Source organism: Pelecanus crispus, chromosome 26, assembly GCF_030463565.1.
Source record: "Pelecanus crispus isolate bPelCri1 chromosome 26, bPelCri1.pri, whole genome shotgun sequence".
In the NCBI taxonomy this organism is placed as follows: domain Eukaryota; kingdom Metazoa; phylum Chordata; class Aves; order Pelecaniformes; family Pelecanidae; genus Pelecanus; species Pelecanus crispus.
This window is the reverse complement of record NC_134668.1, coordinates 254046-275706: the sequence shown is the minus strand read 5'-3', so window position 1 is coordinate 275706 and position 21661 is coordinate 254046. Positions and strand designations below refer to the sequence as shown.

At 55.3% G+C, this 21661-nt stretch overlaps 1 protein-coding gene across 5 annotated transcripts; it reads left to right on the top strand.

Annotated features, from left to right (window-relative positions):
• The first annotated feature begins 359 nt into the window (after positions 1-359).
• Positions 360-17900, top strand: TFCP2 (transcription factor CP2). 5 transcript variants are annotated; one of them, XM_075724941.1, is made up of 16 exons: positions 360-481; positions 6883-7034; positions 7669-7745; positions 8189-8294; positions 8505-8611; positions 9280-9432; positions 11511-11621; positions 12414-12502; positions 13018-13066; positions 13573-13666; positions 14313-14403; positions 15365-15452; positions 16305-16308; positions 16777-16919; positions 17596-17647; positions 17779-17900. In XM_075724941.1, the coding sequence occupies exons 1-16, from the start codon at positions 360-362 to the stop codon at positions 17814-17816; spliced, it is 1476 nt and encodes a 491-aa protein (XP_075581056.1). In that variant the 3' UTR covers positions 17817-17900. The 5 variants fall into 5 exon arrangements, with proteins under 5 accessions (XP_075581056.1, XP_075581055.1, XP_075581054.1 ...); XM_075724940.1 differs by lacking the exon at positions 16305-16308 and having other exon boundaries at positions 15365-15471; XM_075724939.1 differs by lacking the exon at positions 16305-16308 and having other exon boundaries at positions 13018-13070; positions 13544-13666; positions 15365-15471.
• The last annotated feature ends 3761 nt before the right edge of the window (positions 17901-21661 follow it).

Here is a 21661-nt window from a genome sequence, read left to right as displayed (position 1 = left end):
GGCGTCTGTGGGCCTTGGGGTGTTTGGGGCTAGCGTGGGCCCTTGGAAGGGGGTCTGAAGGGCTGGGGGGGTGCAGCAGCCCGGGTGGGCGGCTGCGGGTTTGGGGTTGAGTCCCTTGCAGTGGGTTTTGGGGGTCCCCAAGTTAGCCATCCCAGGAGAGGGTCCCCCAAGGCACAGAGGGGGCTCGGGGCCCCCCGGCGAAGGGGGGAGCGCAGCTGAGCCCCCTCGGGGAGCCAGCTTACCTCTCTGCTGAGAGGGGCGACGCACCGGGGCGCCCGCCGAGGAGCCCCCCGCTGCCCTCCTCCACGGGGGACGCGGCCCCCTCGCCCGGGGCTCGCGCCCCGTGCCTGTGGGTGAGGATGGCCTGGGCGCTGAAGCTGCCGCTGGCGGACGAGGTGATCGAGTCCGGGCTGGTGCAGGACTTTGACGCCAGCCTGTCGGGCATCGGCCAGGAGCTGGGCGCTGGGGCCTACAGCATGAGGTAGGTGGGCTGCCCCGGGAGGCTTGGGGTGGGCTGAGGAGTCCTGAAATGCGCCTAAAGATGGGGGACTGAGCTGCTTGCTGCCACGTTCAGCGGCCGCGGCATCACACCAGGGGACAGTTCAGGAGAGAGCTGGGCGCTCGGCTCCGGCACCAACCCTGGGACGTGGTGGTGGCTGCTGGAAGTTGGCTTGGAGTCGTGGTTGCAAAGAGCCCGTTGGCCGCTCAGGGCTTCGGGGGCTCGCTGGGCAGCTGTCTCACAGAGTGGATGCGCTCGAGGTCGTGGGGCTGCGCAGCCCCTGCACCTCTCTTGGTCTTTGGCCTCCTGATGTCCTCAAACTGCAGCTAAATCATCCAGCGTTGCTCCCACGCTTCTCCTCTGCTGCTGGTTAGAAGAGCCCGTGGCCGGTTGCTTTGGTTTTATGCAGCATACAGTAATTGCCCCAGGAGCAGCACTTTGCCCTAATTAATTACTCTCCCGGAGGAACACCAGCATGTTTTTTTCAGGGGAGACCAGCTCTGTCCTTCTGATTCTGAGCTAAACCGGGAGCAAAGGAGAGGAGCAGGACCCCCACCGGGTCAAATGCCCCGTGCATGAGTGCAGCGATTGGGATTGGGACCTTGTAGCGTCAGACACTCAAACCATATTGCACAAGTACGCGGCCCGTGCTCCGGAGTTGGGTCCCAGCTTGCTTCGCCGCTCTGCCCTCCAGATCCTGGCCCTGGCATCCAGCCGCTCAGCCGAGCCTCCATGCAGCGGCAAGGCCAAAGCACTGCGTCGTGCTCGCCGTTTGAGACCCGATAACGCCTTGTTTCTGGCTCCGTGAGTTGTAACGGGGAAGCACAGCCCGTGGATGAGGTGTTGGACTGGACGGGGTCTGCCAAGTCGGTCTGCGAGCAGCCATGCGCTTCCCTGCCACCATCCTTGATTAATTAGCTCCATCATGGGCTGGTGCAGGTCCAGTGCTGTCTGCGAGAGAGCTGCCTTGGTGTGTTTTGGGGTGCAAGCTTTATTAGTTCAAATGTGACTTCTGTTCCGCTTGTTTTCATCCTGGGATTCCCCTCGGCTGGAAGTGAGGAGGGAAGACGAGACGGATCCCTCCCCGCAGACCCAAGGCAGGAGCTGGGCACGCAGGTGGGCAGCGAAGAAAGGTGTGGAGGTTGGGGCTGATTAACGCTGTCCAGGAGGAGGACGCCGCAAGAGGATGCCTTGACGCCAGACTGGGGCGTTCTGAGGGGGCTGCAGTTGGACATGGTAAAAGTCAGAATTAAAAATGACCCGTTGGGTGATTGCTCGAGTAAAACAGGCTGGAAAGCAACTTCCAGGCCGCTGCCCTTTTCCAGGGGAAGTGGAAGAGCAGCTCGTCTCATCCAGCCTCTGTCTCCCCTTCCTTCCAGGGACGAGGAGAGCCAGCACCTTCCCAAAGTTATCCCTGACCACTGTAAGGATCTGTCACAACCTTTGGGGTTTGTTTAATTGGAGCGCTTGGAAAAAAACCAAAGTCCCAAAGGTGCGTGAGCTCGGAGGGAGCGCATCTGTCACCTCTCCCAGCAACAGCAACGCTGAGCGCTGTGACCAGCAGCTTTTCGGAGGAGGGATTCCTCCTTCGTTACCTTTGATGGGAAGGGAGGGAATGAGTTTCTGATTTAATGTGTGCAGGGGAGGTCCAGCTTTGAAAGCAAAGGAGTCATGAAGCTTGGAAGCTCCTTTACTCCCCTTTGCCCTTTGTTTTGGGCGAGGGGTCCTGTGCACGTTCGCTCCCATCTCGGAGAGGACAAGCAAAGGTGTCGTGCATCATCTTAACGTATAGACTTGCCTCCATCAAGCTAAAACCCATTGGCCGTGCATCAGAAGTTTTAATTGCATGAGGAAATCTTCAGTTAGCTTGCCGCTTCGAAGTGTTTACATCCTTTACCTGACCCAGCCGAGCGCCAGTTTTCAGCACCAGAGGTTCGAGCGGAGGTTTCCCAAGCCCGCGGCTCTGCACGTCCCCGTGCTGTGCACCAGCCCGGCTGCAAAGCTTTTCCATGCTGGCGTTACCGGTGCAAAAGGGCTTTGAGCTCCATGTCGGCGACGCCGTGGCTGTGCCGCTGCTCTGAGCCCAACCTGCTGCCGAGCTGCGCTCTCTGCGGGGCTCGCTCGGCCGTCTGAAACCCGACTCTTTTTCGGAGACTTTTCTTGACCTACGCTGCCCATAAATAGAGCGTGTGCCCCCGTAGGTGAGCGCGTCGACCTTCCTGTCCTGACATCTGACATTTTCTCTCCGTGTCGTGGGAAGGGGGGAAAGGTTTCAACAGGCACCTTGAGTTTTGAGCGTGTTTGTGGCTTTTCTGTACTTGCCCCGTGGGGGTTTTCTGCTTTCATCCCTTCTCCCTATGGAAGAGGCACACTACTACCTTGGGAACGAGCGCTGGTAGGTGGTGGTTGGAGATGTCGCTTGGCTGGAAGCCTTTTCTCGTTTGAGTTGCAGGGTAGGATTGTGCTTAGCGTTTGTTAACGAACCTGAATTCTTGGCTGTTACTGTTGTTCCCTGGAATTAGGTTTTTAGGAGAGCAGAGGTGGCTTTGCAGGTGATAATTGGGCATTGGCTGAATACTTCCATCTGCAGAGTTCTTCTGTGATTATTTTTTTCCCCTGTTTTCCAGGAGATTCTCTCCTACCCCAGAGTCAGAGGCCTTAAGTGAAATGTCTTTCCCCAAAAGCATGTTAAAATTGCACAGTGAAATATTGTGGGTTTTTTAAAGGGAGGCGTGTCCCCAGGAATTGCAGGAACTTCTCCAGGTGCCTTTGGAGCAGGCAAGACTGTGCGTGGGTTTGTCTAAAGAAAAATCTGCTGAGGGCTGCTCGGTTTGGCCGTGCTGGGCATCGTGGGGACGTCGCAGGGGGCTGCTCGTGGGACGTCGGTACCTGAAGGACTCGCAGCTTCCCAGCTTTCCCAAAGCAACCCACAAAATGACTGCTCTCGAACTTGGTGGGCAATGGCAGGGTGGGAGGCTAGCAGGAGGCAAAATAACAAAGCGCCTTCTGTGCCGCTGTGGATCGCCTCGCAGGTCGCGGCCATGGCTGCAGCGTTTTGCTGCCGTTTGCAGGTGGCTGAGGTTGTCCTTCCCCTGGAGATGCTGTGAAGACGCCAGGAGCTGCCGAGCTTTCCCTTGCTGTTTTATAACCATGATATCTCTATAAATATTTAATTTTCTATTGCGCCCTGCAACGCGTGAAGCTGACCCTGTTACCTGGGTCCTATAGCACAGATGTGTAACGGCGTCTGAACGACCGGAGGTCCCAGCCGAGGGGCTCTTAGCGAAACCTGCAGCCGTTGCGATGGCGAAGGATTGCTCCCCGCAGGCAGGGGTGTCGCAGCGATGCTCTGGCAACCTGTCCACACGTGCAGAATTGCACCGAAAGCAGCTCTGCTTCCCCAGTAACTGCTTGCAAAAGCAAACCGTCGTTTGCTTGATGGTTATTCCTGATTAATTGCATTGGACTGTTGTTCTAGAAATATAGGGATGCAACTGCCCTAAGTTTTTTTTCCCCTTTTGCAGCTCGCACTAAAATGTGGGTTTCGGGTCGTGGTTATGCGGGGTCTTGGTGAACACAAATGTAGGGGCTGGATTTGGGGAGGTTTTGCAGGGATGGCTCTGCCGCTCCTCTTGGCAGGCTTGTGAGCGGTGTTAGTGGCCATGCGGAGCTCCTGGAGCCCTGAACAGCAGCTTGTCATAGTACAGCAGACCACTGTGCTGCATAACGTGGATCCAGCATCGTCCGAGAGCTCTGCATGCATGGGAAAAGTGAGCGAAAGCCAGGATGACGGTGACGTGCCGGCTCTCCACGTGCAGAGGTCACAGTCAAGCTTTGCCTCTTTCTCACCCAGACTGTTTTTGTGCGAGGCAAAGCAAAAGAAAGAGCAAAAACGGGGTCTCCCGAGGCTGCAGAAGTGGGGTTGAAGCATTGCTGTGTCAAAGCCGATGAGGAAAACAAGCACTCATGCGTGCAGGAGAAGTGCATCCTGCATTCCTCCAGCTGCCAGGAGAATTTGTGCAGGGCGTAGCCTTTAAATTAATTTTCCTGTCTGTCTGGGCGTAGCAGGTTAGTGCTGGTCTTCCCCGTCCTCGTGCCTTCTTTCAGGGATGGGTAACATCCGTGCTTCGTCCTGCCTCAGCAGCCTGCTCGGGCAAGAAATCCTTCTGCAGGAGGAAACGCCGTTCCTCTGCTAATGAGATGGAGCTGCAGGGAAGTTCGTCCTCCGGGTTGTGTAATTTGCCTAATTGCGTACACGTGCCTTGATGCATCATCGATGCTGAGACCAGGGCATCTGCGTGGTTCTGTGTAATGTCTGATAAGTAGGGATTTGGGTGGGGAAGGGCTCCCCTGCTCACGTTTGGGCAGCAGTGGTGGGTGTTACTTGCACAGTGTTGGAGGAAGGGTGAGCATTTGGTCTAAGACCAAAGAGTCAAAGCCCTGTTAGGGTGGGAGCTGGTATTTGGCCAGATAAGTCCAGTTTTTCCTTGGGAAAGGTTTTTAATGTTCAACTAAAGGAGAAAAAAAAGCTGATTTAACTCCTCCTTGCTTGCACTCCTGTGAGCATCCAAAGCCCAGGAGCCTGTACAGGAGGGGCAGGCGACCTGACTCTTCAGCAGGGCTTAGTGCTTCGCTGCTGCTCTCAAAGGGACCCAGAACGCTCTGTCCCCCGGCCGGTTTCACCTGCGGGCGGTGGGATGGCGCTGGGTGGTCCCAGCAGCCGATCCGCAGCTCTGCGGTCGCGGCCGTGCTCAAGCGCATTTGCCTGGGCTCTGCTTTTGTTCCGGGCTCTGCTCATGTGGATGGGTAGGAGGATGTTCTGGTTTATGCACTACAGAGTAATTGCTCTTGGCCATTGTTATGGTTCAGAACATCTGCTGAGAGTCAGCTTCTGAAACAATTTCTATTAAATGCGTGTCCGTATGCTCAGGGGTATTGCTGATGGTTTTTAAAGTAATATTATTCAGCAAGTTCTTGTTGCCACGTGGCCTTTTGAGTATGAAAAAGTGTCTGACTTTGCAGGGCAATGGAGACAGGGAACTTTGGAGACAACCTTCTCCTGGGAAAAGTTGGTAGCACAGGGCTTGAACGCCCTCACTTTTCCCAGCCAGCACCAAGAGCGGCGTGACAGCGTCCAGAGGATGATGAGCCCAACTCGTGCCAGCTGGAGCCGCTCCGTGCTGCTCTGTGGCACGGTGTGGAGCTCCCGTATAACTCATCTTGTATAACCTGATAGCCAGGAAGGTGCTTGGGCTGTCGCAGGTTAATGGTTTGTGGTGAAGCCATCCTGATGGCTCCCCAGGGCAGTTCCTCCTGTTGGTAAACGTAGGCTGGGCAGGAGTCGCAGTGGCTTTCGGCAAGAGGCTGGCCTGTAAGGTATAAAAGAGGTGCCTGCGGTTGTCTCGGAAACCCGGGTCTGGTTTCTCCCACATCCCATCGCGTAGGGACCCACGGCGTGGGCTGTGACCTGCAGCATCTTCTGACCTCCGTGTGCATCCCAAGCTCTTGGTTTGGGTCAGGCTGCTCTTGGCTCTGGGGGCTTGTCAAGGAATTTGGGGAAAGCTGGGGGTCCACCTCCTGCTGCCTTCATGCCAGAAGGGCTCTTTCCATGTTGGAGCCTGCAGGTTTCGCTCCACCGAGGTGCTTGTGTGTGTCGTGCAGCAGGTTACGGCTGCAGGAGGGAGGGTTTGGTGCTCTGACCGTGTGTCCCCCCCGTCCGATGTGCCCTGAGGTCTCTGCCTCTGCTTTGCCTGACACCTCTGTTCGCTGGGGTGGTGGGGGGCTTTTATAAGCACAGAGGAGGCGATGGCGAAAAAATTGGCGACCTTGACCTGAGCAAGACTTCAGATTCCTGCCAAGCCTCTCCTGGAGAGTAAATGAGCTCCTGGCTGCTCTGCTTGGAGCAGGGGAAAGGGTTAGGGGCAGGTTTGCTGGCGGAGGTGAGCGGGCTGATACCATGAGGAAGAGGACGGGCATTTATTGGCACGATATGGCTGTGGTTCTGCATGCGCCTGTTTTTGCAGCAGCTCTGCGCTGATGCACAAGTGGTGCAGGAGTCACGCTGCCGGAGGAGCTGGGCTTCAGTCTGAAACACAAACTCTGTTGTCTCTTAGCTTTAAAGCAAGAAATGTGTGGGGTTTGGGTAGATGGGAAGGCTTACTTGAAAAAAGCTTTAGCAAGAGCAGGTGTCAGGTCCTCTTCTCAGGCTACTCTGCCCGCTTTAATGCTCCTTTGCAGTTTTGCAGAGAGATGTCAGGGTATGTGGGGGTTTTTTTAACTAAAAAAAGCTCAAAGCTCTTCCTAGGAGGAGGAACTAAATAGCAAGCGCATCATCTCTCTGTAGCCAGAGCTGAAATGAACCTGTCTGACAAATCTCTTCGCAGCGACGTCCTTGCCCTGCCCATCTTCAAGCAGGAAGAATCGAGTTTGCCTCCTGAAAACGAGAACAAAATTCTGCCTTTCCAGTACGTGCTGTGTGCCGCCACTTCACCCGCCGTCAAGCTCCACGACGAAACGCTCACCTATCTCAACCAAGGTGAGAGAAGCCCCGTGCCCTCCGCAGGCCGTGCGCGCCTCGTGTAAACACCCTAAAAAATAAAATTCTGCCTTTGGAAATTTCCCCTTGGGAATGGAAAGCGCCTCGATAGTAAACCCCAGATTGCTCCTGTTTGGAAGCGCCACCTCCTTCACTTTGCTGCCTGCCCTCTGCTTATGGCGATGAATCGCTTGTAGGATTTAACCTAATTAAAATCTGCGCAATGTAAGGTGGCTAACTGGTGTATCCGTGCTGGGGTGCTCTGCAGCGAGTGTGTTTTACAGGTTCAAGCTGTACCCGCTGCTTTCAAGTAGAACCGGAAGATCAGGGTTGGCGACCAAAGCCAGATGAAGCTTGTGTAATCGATTTCTTCCCTGTTCTTGGTCTTGGGTTAATAAGGGTAATTCCTGGAAAGCAGTGCTGCAGGAAGGGGGAGGATTACCTGTTCCTGGAGAGGGGTGTTAGAGCTGTGGCTCTAATGGCTCGTGCTTGCATGACCCCCCGCTAAAACCTGGCAAGAAGATCAAGTGGCATGTCCAGTGTGGCAGCAAAAGATGTCAAAATGCCAGAGGAGGGGTGGCAGCAAAGTCTATCCCTGACTAACCGTGAGGTGCCCTTATCTTCCTTTCCTCAGGGCAGTCCTATGAAATCCGGATGCTGGACAACAGGAAAATAGGGGAGCTGCCGGAGATAAATGGGAAGCTGGTAAAGGTAAGCAGAGAGCACGCGTACGCGTGTCGAGCTGGGGCCATCCCCTGCCGTAGGGAGGAGCGAGTGAGGTCTTGTCCCGCGTTCCTGCAGCGGCCTCCGTGACAGCGTGTGTGGGATAGGTCTGCTTTGGTTGCAGGATTATTTTCCCTTTCCCCTTCTCCCGCCTTGTTGAGACCAGCCTGGCTGGTGGTGTCCAACCAGTCCCATGGGGCCTGGGGCGAGGCCAGGAGGCGATTGCTGATCGCTTAGTGTTCGGGAAGGATAAGCCGCTGCCTTCGTGCTTCTGTCCCAAGGGTCCTCCTGGGCTTTCTTGTATTGTTTTGGCTTCTCCATGAAGCCTTCAGGCCCCTCTGCTCCCCTCTGTGACTGGGAAATGCCTCGCAGCTTGAAGACTGTCAGGTTTCCCGGGGCAGCTCCAGGCACTGACTGTTTCTCCGCTCTAGAGCATATTCCGGGTGGTGTTCCATGACCGGCGGCTGCAGTACACAGAGCATCAGCAGCTGGAGGGCTGGCGGTGGAACAGGCCTGGGGACAGGATACTGGACATAGGTGAGTCCCCGTGGCAGCACCCGGGCTGGGGCTGGAGGAGATGTGGGTGCCTGAAGTGCCTCCAGCCAGGCTCCCGGTCCCTTGACTTTAAGGGACAAAGTGCTGTCATGATTCTGCACTTTGAGAGACGTGGTTGGTTCTTCTGTATGTTCCCTGTGAATCTCCTTCTACTACAAACCGCAGCTTGTTCTCCCGTCTGTGCCCCTACAGATATCCCAATGTCCGTGGGCATTATTGACCCTAGAGCAAACCCAACCCAGCTCAATACAGTGGAGTTTCTATGGGATCCTTCAAAGAGGACTTCTGTGTTTATCCAGGTAAAAGAGAAGTGAGGAACTCCTGTTGCAGGGGCCTGGGGAAAAAAAAAAAAAGAGTTTTTCAAGGGGGAAAGAGATGCTTTTTTGGCTCAGAGCTCTGAAATAGCCAGATGCTACAGTGGTAGAACGATATCAACTAAAATACGCCCTACCTCCTGCCTAAAAGCAATGCAGGAAGCAGCAGTTCACGCGCCAGCAAGGCACAGGCACAGTTGACCACCAACAAGTTGTTTTACACATTTTTGTGGTGATTTAGGTTTTATGATTTGGGTCTCCACCTTGCTTAGATGCTTTTGTACCTCTCGCCAGCTGCCTACACCTAAAATACCTCTTGGAAATCTGGCCCTCCTGTCTAGACTAAACAGGCTGCAGTGTGTGGAGGCTGGTGCAGCCGAACTCTCTGCCCTGCTGATCCAGGGCTTGCTTGTAACATTAAGAGGTTGCAAAACTTGTTGAAAGAATGTGGCTCCACCTCTGCTGCAGCATCCCCTTAACTCCTTAATGCCGGGGGTACTCGGTGTGGTCCCAGCCCAGCTCTGTGTTTCGCCCTTCTCACCAGGTTGCCCTTTTCGTGAGCGCTGTCCTGGCTCCCACGAGGGGAATGGGAAGTTTGTGGTCAGTCAAACACAGCAGAATTACTAATCGCAGGATGCCTTGCCTTCCCCCAGGTTCACTGTATCAGCACGGAGTTCACCATGCGGAAGCATGGAGGAGAGAAGGGGGTACCCTTTCGGGTCCAGATAGACACGTTTAAGGAGAACGAGAACGGGGAGTACACGGAGCACCTGCACTCTGCCAGCTGCCAGATCAAGGTCTTTAAGGTACCTCGGCCCATTGGTGTCCTTCCCCTGCTAGGAAACAAACTGGGAGTCAGTCCCAATTCATGCCGCAGCCCCAGTGAACGTCACGGGTGCGGGACTGTGGCCAAGCTTGCCTGCAAAAGGGCATCTTGGTCCCTCTGGTCTTGCGTTGCCATTCTCTCCCTGGTTCCTCTCTGTCGATCAAGTCTGGATGCCGTTGAGGCTGCAAAACCAGAAAGCCAAGAACAACGTACAGGGAGAATGTGGGTTGTGTTGCCTCTGTCTGAAACCTCCCACGTTTAGTCTTGAGTCTTATCAGCTTGGGAGATCCTCCAAGGAGCTTTGGTGTCTGTCTAAACTCCTCGCTGTATGATTACCTGCATCTGTTGGTCTGTCTGCATCTGACGGTCCGTCTGCATCCGGCCTCTCCAGTGGCACAGGCGCCTGGTCCCTGTTGCGAATCATTTGCAGAAACCCAAAGCCACGACCTGGCGGTGGCAGCCACAGCAGCACGATGGCGTGGGTGGCTGAGAAGGGTCGTGCGTGCAGCAGCGCCCAGGTGTCGTGCCGCGGGGGCGGCTCTGCAGGCAGTAAGCGGGGGCACGCTGTGCCCGCGCTGTCTGGTAAGCTGAGGTTGCCTCCGTTATCCCGTCCTCCCAGTAACACCACACAAAATCTTGGCCGTGGCTCCTCTGTTCTTCTCCCTTTAGGGGCACTTGGCGGGGGGTTGCCTGGCCGGGCGCCTGTGCTGCTTTGCAGTTCTGCCGTGAAGTTGCTGCGGGATATCGGGCAGCGTGCCCCACTGCTGTTGACTTGGCATCTTTCCCCTTCTCTCTCTTCTCTTTTGCCTATTTGGATTATAACATTTTGAAAGCAGGGGTGTGATTTGTTAGGGCTTGTTTGAGCTCTGGCTGGTCTCTCGGTGCAAATATCCTAAGCGGATGGCTGCGGAGTTGGGAGTTAAGGGATAAGGCTGGTCGCAAACAAGCACCCAGAGGATAGTGAGATTGCGAGGCATCTGGTGCTGCGTTTCTACCGAGCTTCAGCTCTTTGTGGCAGAGGATGGGGCTCTGATGACCTTGAACCAGGAAAACCCAAAGCGCTGAAGCTGAGGCTGGTCTCTGATGGTCTCAGCCCTATCTCCTACTCATTTGACACAGCCGCTCTCCTGGGGTCGGGGCTGCCGTTTGGGCGGCAGGCTCAACACCGTGCATGTGTTGCCCAGCTTGGAGCATGGTGGTAGCTTGTTCAGGTCTCGGTTTTGCTGTGCAGAGGAAAACAAATTTGGAGCCTGGGGGAGCAGGAAGGCTGTATTTGCAGTCCTAAAGCTTCTCCGCCGGTGCCATGGATGCCGCTCATCCACCCGGGAGGCGTCCACATGTTGGCAGGCAGCTGTGCTGGTCCACCAAGGCCAAATTCCTTTCATTTGTGAGTGCAGGCAGAGAAGGCAAGGCAGAGCCCGTGCACAGCCAGGTTTTAAGGGAATTTCTTTGGGGTTCTGCTGAGGGGAGCACCGGGATAGCTTTGGTGGTTATAATGATGCTCTCTTAGGTGCTGCTTTCCCCCGAGCTTTGAGCGTTTGATGAAGGCAGCAAGTAAAATCATCTTAATCTTGCCTACGAGAAAGTACACGGTTTTTCAAGGTCGTGGTAAAGGCAAGGGCATTATTGAGCTCTCTCGTGTTCTGGTGCAGTTTGTGCCACTGAAATGCCGCATCTCAGAGTGGTTGATGAAGGTGCAGAAGACGCAGCTCAGATACGTGACACCAGAAACTGGCCTTTGTCCCTGTAGAGCCAACGTGTGCTGTTGGGAGAAGTTTCTTCTGAAAAACGTTTCACCTCCTTGTTCGGATGTTCTGGGCCCCATTTTAGGGGCGTGGGTAGATCAGGGTATTGGGGTTGTTACAGAAGTGATGCTGTCGCCAGTTAATTCTCTGTGCAGATAGTCCCAGCCCTCTTCCTTTTCCCTCTGTAAAGCAACAAGTGGGTGAGTGGAAGGATGAGTCACCTTTTCTGGTCCTTGCATTTCTTGCACATCTATCCAGCCGTCTGCTGCTGCCCTTCCATGCTGCTGTTCTAACAGGAGTATCTCCTTTCCAGCCCAAAGGAGCTGATCGGAAGCAGAAGACTGACAGGGAAAAGATGGAGAAGCGAACACCTCATGAGAAAGAGAAATACCAGCCTTCCTACGAAACTACGATACTCACAGAGGTGGGGTGCATTTTCATGCAGCAGCTGGCATCATTGTTTTAACAAAACCTGGCTTACCTCGCTTGCAGGTGGCAAGGAACTGGCTGTTCTGATGTGAAACGTTAGGCCAAGTTGTTAATAGCTGCAAGACAAAAGCAAGATAAATTTTGTAGGCAGAGGAGGTGTTTCTTACTAGACCTGAAAAAGGGCTCTTGTGCCTGGAAACATGATGGTTTTTTCCCTGCTGCAATAGATCATCTAATAAAAGATTTTTACCTCTCCCTGCAAGCTTTGTTTTGCCCATGTGGCAACTGGCCACTGAGGTTGTGAGCTGGCAGAAAACCCTGGTGTTTCCTCCCTGTGCTAGTGGCAAGCGTTGGTCTATTAAAATGCAATAGTCTGAGGGGTCGGTGCTGAACAGCCCTGGGGAAGGAGCCCTTGTCCTGCTCCGGGTGAAGTCGGGGACGCTCATCAGCGCCCGACTCGGGCTCGACCCGCTGCGTGGCTTGCACAGAGGTGTCCAGGCTGGCAGGTGCTGGGTGTGTCAGCCCAGTGCCAATGGTTTAGATCCCAGGTCTCACTGCGTTTGAATTTTGTGACTTTTGGCCTTTTGAGATTAAGAATCGCTAAATCTGACCTTTGTGACCATCTCCAGTGAATTGGCATGACTTCTTTGAATCCTGTACTTTATTCTTTAATTCTGTTTCATAGTCGGTCGTCAGTCAGCAAATAGCTGTTAACCTGTGCTGACCAGAGCAGATGTGCGCGCTTGTTCAAAGCAATCCTGTGCCTCTTCTGGGTTTTCCTTTCTAGTGTTCTCCCTGGCCAGAGATAACGTACGTCAATAACGCGCCATCCCCTGGCTTCAACAGTTCCCACAGCAGTTTTTCCATTGGCGAAGGGTAAGTCCGGAGAAGAGGCTGGCTGGCTATTGATTTCTGCCTTGCACGAGAGATTGATGTGTCTGAGCTGGCAGTGACCGCTAGCGAAAGGAAGGTGCTTGGTTCCAAGGTGTGCAGGGGGGTGAAAGCAGCTTAAGAGGCTGTGTCAGTGGGGGAAAACTCAAATTCAAGCCCCCGAAGCTGAGCGCTGTTACCTCTCCTGGCTGCGGCGAGGCGAGGCTCTTGCACGAGAAGCCTGGGTGCTTTTGATCTGCACTTCAGCTTCCAGCCTGCTTCGCCCTGCCTTTCCCTGTCGTGTTAATGCTCCAACATAAGCTGTTTGTTCTTGCAAAAGTGTTGCACTGCAACAAGGACGGTGGTGCCATAGCCACATAGTTGTCTGTCCCCGTGTTTCGGCGTTCTTGGTTATGGGACTTGGAGGGTGGTGGATGCTGCCTGCCGGGATCCCGTGCCGGAAGGGGAAGAGCGGCTCTAACCTCGTGTTCTGCTCTGTCTGGCTCTTTTCCCCAACCTAGCAATGGCTCTCCAAACCATCAGCCCGAGCCACCCCCTCCGATCGCAGATGTAAGTCACACCTCAGAGCTTATGCTTGTGGTAAGGATGGTGCACAGGTCAGAAAACGGGATTTTGGGCTGGAGCGGGGGTGGGCTCATGGGTGGCTGTAGTTTGCTGGGGAAGAGACTGCTCTAGTTTACCATCTTTGGGGAGTTATAACTTCTTTCTGACTCTTCTTTGGAAAAAGAGGTGACAGAGTGAAAAATGTCCAGTACAGCGATGCGGAGCTGTGAGCAAGCTTTTTGTAGCTCGCTGTGACCTTTACTTATTGCCTTGATCTTCACTGTGCTTTCCCCTTTGCTTCCTTCCTCTTTCACCATCCCTCTGAAGCCTTTTAAATCAAAACTTGTCCAGGCTGCAACCTTTATTGTGCGTGCACTGTGAGCCTGGCTCACTAGGGTCTCGATTTAAGACTGTGATTATAAACACTGACTGAGCTGACCTGTGCTCGTTCCTCAGTGGAAATGCTTCCACGTCACCTCTGAGGCTGTGACACTTCTTTTCCTATGTTGCAGAACCTCTTGCCCACCAGCACACCCCAGGAGGCCCAGCAGTGGCTGCACCGAAACCGCTTCTCCACTTTTTCTCGGCTTTTCAGAAACTTCTCAGGTAGGTTGCGACATCCCCTCCGTGTCTGCCCCTTCTCTGTGCCAAGTTGCTCTGCCTCCTCTTGCTCCTGAGGCCATCTTCGTGTTACCGTTGCAAATATGAATGTTTTAAAAAATCTTGTCTTTTTTGTAACACAATAAAATGTGGCTCCCTGAAAGCTGTGTTCTTCGTTTCTCACCTCGCTCTCAACTGGTAGAACAGTGGGGACTGGGGTGGTTTCTCTTCCAAGAGCTCCCAGCACCCTCTGATCTTAAAACAAGCTGAGAAATGCTGATCTCGGGGAAAGCACTGTGTGTAAAGAAGTGCTTCACGTTTATTTTCCTCTCCTTCCCTGGTGATACGGCCTCCATTATCCAGGGTCACCGAGGCGCTGGATAGCCGGCTGTAAATGATAATGCGGGACACAGGGTTGTACTGAAACACACTCTTACAAAACCAGTCTGGAAAAAAAATCTTGCGAGCGTCCTTCTGGGGGAAGCGGGGGGAGGTTGTTAGCAGAAGGCAGAAGCAATTTGGGAATGGGGTGAGCTCTGCGAGCGGGAGAGGGGGGAGCTGGCACAGCTGTGGTGCCCAGAGTCCCCCCCCATCCCAGACACTTTGGGCTGGATTGTGTGACTTTCTCTCCTTTTGATTTTTAAAACTGTAGGTGCAGACTTACTGAAGCTGACCAGAGAAGACGTTATCCAGATTTGCGGCCCTGCGGATGGCATCAGGCTCTTCAACGCGTTAAAAGGACGGTATGTTGTTTGCTTAAAAGCTGATTGTGGATAGTAGGTAAATTGTGTTTGTTTTAGCCTGTTTGCTTGGCTCTTGCTATTAGAGAGAACAGTTTCATTAACCTTCCTGAACCTCTTTCAGTCAAATTTGATAACTTAGCCAGCAGGGTAACCACTCCAGAGACAATTTGGGGAAGAAAATCCACGTGGGAGGGAAGCGTTAGAAATGGGTTTATTGAGTGTCAGAGAATCAAGCCGCAAGGCAGAAAGTCCTGGCAATACAGTGCTCGTTTCCTCCGTCCTCTGAACCATCCTCTCAGTGGAATTAGCTTCCTGGAAAGGGAACATTTCTTCACCCCTTTCCCTGAAGAAGCAGGGACTGGTGTTGAACTGACCTCCTGTCTGAGATGGAACATTTCAGAAGGTGCCGCTGCAGCCGGGTGGAGAGGCGCAGGGCGGGCTGTGTCCTGGAGGGAAGGTCTGGGGAGGCATCGGCGCGGGTCTCTGATGTGAGGCAGCAAGAGCTGCGCGGGTGGGAAGCATTCCAGGGGGTTAATGTACTGCCTCCGATGGCTCGGGAGATAGCGGGGAAACATGGTCCCGCTGTGCCGGGGAGAAGGGCACGAAGGACAGGAGACGCCGGCTTTTGTACTGCAAAATGAGACTCGGAATGAGGAGCATGCGTGTTGCCAGCAGAGCTCAGTCTGAACCATGGCTGCTCTGTCCTTGCGAGTGAGCCGTCCGATTTAGCTGCTCGGTAGCCAGCTGGCACCATGTCCCCATGCCGACTTCGTCCTCTTCTCGCAAAAATCTTTGCTGCATCAGCAGCAAAACGACCACGATTGTTTTGCTTTGAGATGAGTTTGTCGATCTCCTATTTCCTTCTGAGGATACTGGGGAGGAAAGAGCGTTGGCAAAGTGTCGGGAATTAGAGGTCTCCTTGAGCAAATCCAATGGCGTTCACTCCCTGCTCTGTCCATAGGATGGTGCGGCCCAGACTGACCATCTACGTGTGTCAGGAGTCCCAGCAGCTGAGGGACCTCCAGCAGAAACACGAGGATGGGGACACAGTAACCAGTACTTTTTTTGGTAAGGGCTTCGAAGCCTGGCTGGGGGCACGTGGGCTTGGGTTGCTGCCAACAGGCCAAGGGGGAAAATAACAGCTGGGGGGGTTCAGCAAACAGAAAAGTGGTGGGGGCTGTTTCCAGCCCCGCTGCTGCTGCCGCCCGCGGGCGCTCAGCACCAGTTGCCTCCGATCCCCTCGTCCCCACACCACTGCCCTGTGGGTTTTGGGCTGGTGAAAGGCCCCTCTCGCAGCCGGGGCTGCTTGTGTTACCAGAGCCCGCTGAGCCCGCGCAGCAGCTCAAAGAGGATCTGTGGCTTTTTGTTTTCAGCTGCTACACCTCGTGTTGGCTGCTGTCATTCTTGTCTCTTCACTGCAAGGAGGCAGCGAGCTCACGTGTGAGCTCACCTGCAACCTAACGCGGGCTCTGTACATAAATGGAGGGGCTGTGCACGCTCTTCTTTGGTAAGGATGCCAAAAGATCATGGCGAGCCTTTTTTACTTGCCCTGGCCCTACCCGGCTCATTTTTCTCATTGCCCACCAAATGGGTGGCTGCAGAATCTGACTGTCGGCATGTTGCCTGCTCTGAGCCGACAAATGATAGCTCCTGTGAGAATCCAGCATTGCCCAGACAACAATGAGTGACCTACATTTGCGGAGCAGCCAGGCGCCGGTTTATCTACCTCCGTGATTGGAGCGGCAAGTGCAAAAGCAAACAGCTCGTCCTTTCCTTGCCCTGCTCCAATTCGGATCCTCTTGCTTCCCCCCAGGGCCTGCCTTGTGGCAGTGGGGGAACAGGGCGTTCTGGGGAGGTGCTAGGGTGGTGTTTCCATCCTGATGGGATTGAAAACTGCCAAGAATGGTACAAAACGCTGTTTGGCTGATGCTAGTCGAAATAGAAGGTTTTTGGGGCAAGGACTGCATAAAGACAGAGCAAGCATTGCAGGACATCAATGACAGCCAAGTTACTGAGGAGCTGATGCTTATGTAGCTCAGGGCACGCTGCAGCCACGTAGCAAGAGCAGACACCAGAGACACGCTACATGTAGATTTAGCAGCTTGGGCTTGGAAAGATGATAGCCGCATGAGTCGGGTGCAGCAGCACAGGTGTGTAACCTGCTGAAAAGCAACACTCGATAGGTGGGCTGTGCACAGTCCCTCCCCAACGGGGCTGTGATGTTCCTGGGCAGAGCAGCCTGTTTGCAGTGCTCCTATAAGCATCCGCTCCCTGGGTTAGCGTGCGTGGCGTTAGCTGAAGCATCTCTGCATCCACAGCGTAGGCATCGAAGCTGCGCTTGGCATCTGGCTATAATAGTTCTTCTCCTCGCAGTGTACCATGCTATTTATCTGGAGGAACTGACAGCGGTGGAACTGACGGAAAAGCTGGCCCAGCTCTTCAGCATCTCTTCCCAACAGATCAGCCAGATTTACAAGCAAGGTCCGACAGGGATACACGTGCTGATCAGTGATGAGGTAACAGCCTCTGGGTGCTCCTTATTTTTGACCTCTTGCACTGGGTTGCTTCAGCTGGTTCGTGTCTGATTGCGCTCTGAGCTCTGCTCTGGAGGTTGCGCAGGACCCTGGGGAACGGGTCCCTCAGGCAGGTCTTCAGGAAGGGCCCTGCTCAGCCGCCTCCTGTTTCCAAAGGGTTGGAGTTAATCGTTGAAGCCTGTAGAGCCAAGGATGTTGGTGCTTGGGGACGCTGCTCTGCTGCCGGGAATGCCTCACTTAAACCTGTGAGGTTTATCAGGCGTGAACAGCTCTCCCTGAGCTAGTCCAGGCTACGTGCACACCCTCCTTCATGCTTTGGTTTCTTCTAGCTTTGCTATAAAAACAGGGAGGGGAATTGCTGTGGGAGGACTTTGCTTTCAGACCTGCATCCCAGAATCCAATGGTTTCTCTGTTGGCTTGCTGGTTCAGACCTTCAGTTCTGGAGAGCTGGAGGAAGGAATAAATATTTATGGCTAGTGCCTTTCCTACCTCCCAGAGCACTAAGCTCCTGCCTGAGCAGCTTCTAGCCCTTTCGGTACTTTAACTCTATGCCCATCACTGAGTGGCAGAACACAAAGCCTTCACTTAGGGCTGTGAAGCACTTCTGCTGTATTTAAATACAGCCTTAGACTAAGCTGGCTTTTGTGGCTTCTTTCAGATGATACAGAACTTCCAAGACGAATCCTGTTTCGTTCTGGACACCATGAAAGGTGCGTAAATGCCCAGGCTCCATCTTTTATTTCCCTTTCATACTTCTTGGGTAGCTCTTGTGTCAGATCCGCTCAACCCAGCGGATTCCTTTGCTGTTGCAGGTGGCTCACAAGCTTTGCTTCTTTTGCAGCTGAAACCAATGATAGCTACCACATCATCTTAAAATAGGAGGGGACGGGATGAGGAACACCCGCGATCCTCTCGTCACGCATGAAGACCTTTCACTTCCAGCACAAGGACATGAGCAGAGATCTGGAAACTCCTGGACACCCTCTGGAAAGACCCCGAGCTGTCGGTTACTCGGCTGTCTTTCTTGCAGGGGACCTCCTTTGCTCTGACGGCACCTAAACGGCCGTTGATGGTAACGTGCTGCTTAATTGCTGGAGCTCTGAGGCTTGAAGTTACCAGTTTGGGCCCTCCTGTAGCTCTCGGTAGAAATTTGCCATTGGGACCTAAGACCTGCGTGAGGGCTTTTTCTATGGCAGGCGTGCTCTGCTTTTCTGAGAGGCATCAGCTCCCGTGACACTCGCAGACTAGCAAGAGAACATGAATTAAACTGGCCCAACAAAGCCAACTGGCCCTCGGGCACGTGCTGAGCTGAGCAGGTCTCAAATACGCTATGTACTGTGCTGATGGAGTGGTAGGCTAGGGCTGGGAGCGATTTTCTTAAAAGATTTTGTTAAGCTTTCATTTAATATTACAACGCATCTGTTAGACAAAGGTGGTGACGTTGTTTTTCTCCTCTCCACCCACCCTGAAAATGGTGTTGGCTGTGTGTGTGCGGGTGTGGTTGTGGTGCCATCCTTCCCTTGCGAGTGTAAGGTCGTCAGGAACTTTGTATACAGATTTAGTTTGTGTGGATGTATAAAGCTGGAGCAAAACGTGGAGTGAAGTGGAGCTGGATAAAGAAATAGCTAACTAGCTTGGTCTGTGGGATTCTTTTCTGCATGTTTTAGGGAGAAAAAAAGACTTAGCTATCTCTGCTGAAAATTGAGCGATGTCTACCTGCCGCCTCGTTTTCTGCCCCTGCGTCCCCCCGCCCAGCCTCCATAGCTGCCCCAGCGTTGGCGTAGCCCGGCGTGCACTAAGGAGGAGGCGGACAGCAAGTTCAAAGGGTTATTGAGAGCCACTGGACTCGATGGTGACAAAAGCGCCTCTGTGCAGGTTTCCAGGACAGCGGTGAAGTCTCCGGGGTGAAGGATCTGCCCTGCCGTGCAGGCGATGGATCCTGTTCCCCATCCGTGAGATCCCTCAGTAGAGACTGAGATGCCCAGGGTAACGCCTGCCTCAAACCATCAGCACTGCCCGAGGATGTTTTGAGACAACAAATAGGGGGGAAAAATACAACGTAAAGCAGGGCTCTTATTTAAAAATAGATCCAGGTGATGTAAGTCCTGGCTCAGGCCAGGGAGGGCCCGTGGGGTGAGTGAAGGCACTGGCGGATGCGACAATTGTGACAGCCATGTCCCTGCTGCTAAAATACCAGCTCCTCTCCTGTGTTTGTAAGCCATAAAAGATTCTGTTCCCATCTTCCTCGGCCAGCTGTCTTCTTCTTGGAGCTGCAATCAAGATGCGTAGCACAAATTAGAGCTGGTTCAGTCCTGGCCAAACCTTCCCATCCTTCGCTTGCACTGGCCGAGCTCCTGTGGCCACTGCTTGTGACTCCGTCCTGGTGCAGAGGGCCCCATAGCATCCCCGTCTCCCTTCTCCATCGCGTGTTACGCTGCTCAGCGCGCGCTTGCTCCGGCGCCGGAGGCAGGACGTAGGTAAGCTCCCTGAAACCATTGTTCAGGACTGCGGCGGCTCTCCCTCACCCCCAGAATTGCCTCCCAGCTGTATCCAGAGCTGGGTAGCATCAGGGTTGGCAAGGAACCGGAGGATCCAGAAGTTAATCCTGGGAACGGTCGTAGCCGAGTGCTGGCAGTGGGTATCCAGGATGCTCTCCACCTGGGTTCGTTCACCCAGCACCGCATGAATTCGGGGGGCCAAGGCGTCTGACCAAAGCCTCTGGCTGGAAATTCCAGCAGGGAGGAGGAGGCCGCTTGGTCTCCTCACCTGGCTTTGAGACGGCTCACTTCTCTAACCCTGGGCCAGAGATGCAAGCGCGCCCTGAGCCGCCACAGCTGCGTAAATCGGTCAGGGGTAAAGATGCCAAGAAAAGTAATTAAAAAATGGAGTAATTTGGAGTAATTTTGCTCGCTTCTCCCCATGAATGCTGGGGGGTGGCTGGACTGCGAGCTCCACGGATGCAGGTACTCATGTTCGGCTGCTTGCCTTTTGTACGTGTTTTGGTACCTCCGGTGATTGGGAAGATGGGTATTTTAATCCTGGTTTTGTCTGTTAGTATGCGAGGAGCACGATGAACCTGTACAGTAGTGACGCGGGCTCGGTAAACTTTTTGTATTGTTGTTGCTGGGTGCATGCGGCTGATTTTAATCCATTGGATGAGGCAAATGCCGGCACAGGGATTTGTCGTGTGTGGTGGCTCTGGAAGAACGAAAGCTCCCAGATGGATGGGGTAGCAACGGGCCAGTCCTTCCTCCAGCCCCGGCTGCCGGCTGGAAACAAGGGGGGAGACGAAGGGGTCGGAGTGGGAGGAATGAAGAGGATTTTTAATCCTATAATTTGATCTGCTAATCCGTAAGCCGGGGGGAAGCGCCGCGGCCGCTCGCTGAGCTCTCCTCGGGAGGAGCGTGTTGGAGGGGCTGCCGAGGTGAGCGTGTGGGCCTCGTGGAGGGGGGGAAAAGCCGAAGGGACGAGACCCCCGTGGAGCTGGTCCGGCTCCTTGGGGCCCGCAGCCCTGTTCAGCCTTGCGCTGGGAGCCTGGGGAAGAGGCGGAAGGAGCGGGGGGCTCGCACCGGCGGGGCTCGCTGCCTTTGGGGGGGCCAGCCGGCCGCCGCCGTGCCCCCCGAGCTGCCCCGCGGGCTCCCCGCGGCCGGAGCTGCAGCTGGTCCGTTATTGCTAAAATAAGGCGCTTTTGGCCTCTTCCTGCTGTTTCTAGCCTCGCTAATCTCTTGTCTAGGCTCCTCCGCCGGGCAGCTTTCGGCCACCCCCCTCCTCCAGCTGGGTTTCCACAGAGCCCGAGGCTGTGGCCTGGAGCCCCCCGGGAGCGGGTTTGGGGTGCTCCCTGTGCCCCCCCCCCCACCCCCTTCAGGCCCTTCCCCAGCCCGGGAGGGGGCGAAGCCACCCCCCAGGCCCTGAGCTGGGCCCCGGGGGGGAGCGGGCCCAGCCTGGCACCCCCCCAAACCGGCCCCTCCCGTCACTTCCGCACTACACTTCCCGGCGTGCCCCGCGGCCGCTGCCGCGCCGGACTCGCTTTCCCAGCGTGCCCCGCGGCGCGGGCGGCGGCGGGGAGGGGGCGCGCCGGTCACGTGACGCGGGGTATATAAGGGGCGGCGCAGCGCCCGCGGCCCCATTGTTGTCGGCGAGCGGCGGCGGGGCGGCTCCGCGCGGCCACAGCCCCCGCGCGCGCCCAGCCGCCCCCCGGGAGCCGCCCCCGCCCCGCCCGGCCCCGCCCCGCCCGGGGGCACCCGGTGAGTGCGGGGGGGGCGGCCCTGGGTGCCCCCGCCCCGCCCCGGCGGGCTGGGGGGGGCCATGGGGGGCGGCCGGGCCCTGCTCCGGCGGCGGGGGGGCCTGCGGGGGTGGGGGGGCTATAGGGGATGGGGGGGTCGTACAGCTGGGGGGCTATGGGGGGCGGGGGGGCTTTTCTCGCTGTGGCACCTATAAAGGATGCAGGGGCCGGGGGGGGCCTTTCCTAGCTGGGGGGCGTATAGAAGATGTAGGGGCCTGTAGGGGATGGGGGCCCCTACAGCTGGGGGGCTGTAGGGGATGGGGGGGGCCTTTTCTAGCTGGGGGGCCTATAGGGCGTGTGGGATGCCTATAGGGGCATTGGGGCCTTTTCCCACTGGTGGGGGCTATAGGAATGTGGGGGGCCCTTATAGCTGGGGAGCCTATAGGGGATGAGTGGGCCTTTTCTGGCTGGGGGGAGGGGGGCTGTGGAGGATGCAGGGGCC

What these genes read in the sequence shown, in the direction of transcription:
- TFCP2 (XM_075724939.1), top strand. Translation starts at nt 360, where the DNA reads ATGGCCTGGGCGCTGAAGCTGCCGCTGGCGGACGAGGTGATCGAGTCC. An exon ending in TAAATGGGAAGCTGGTAAAG is followed by an intron (nt 7,746 to 8,188) that starts GTAAGCAGAGAG and finishes TCTCCGCTCTAG; the next exon opens with AGCATATTCCGGGTGGTGTT. An exon ending in ACGTGCTGATCAGTGATGAG is followed by an intron (nt 16,920 to 17,595) that starts GTAACAGCCTCT and finishes GGCTTCTTTCAG; the next exon opens with ATGATACAGAACTTCCAAGA.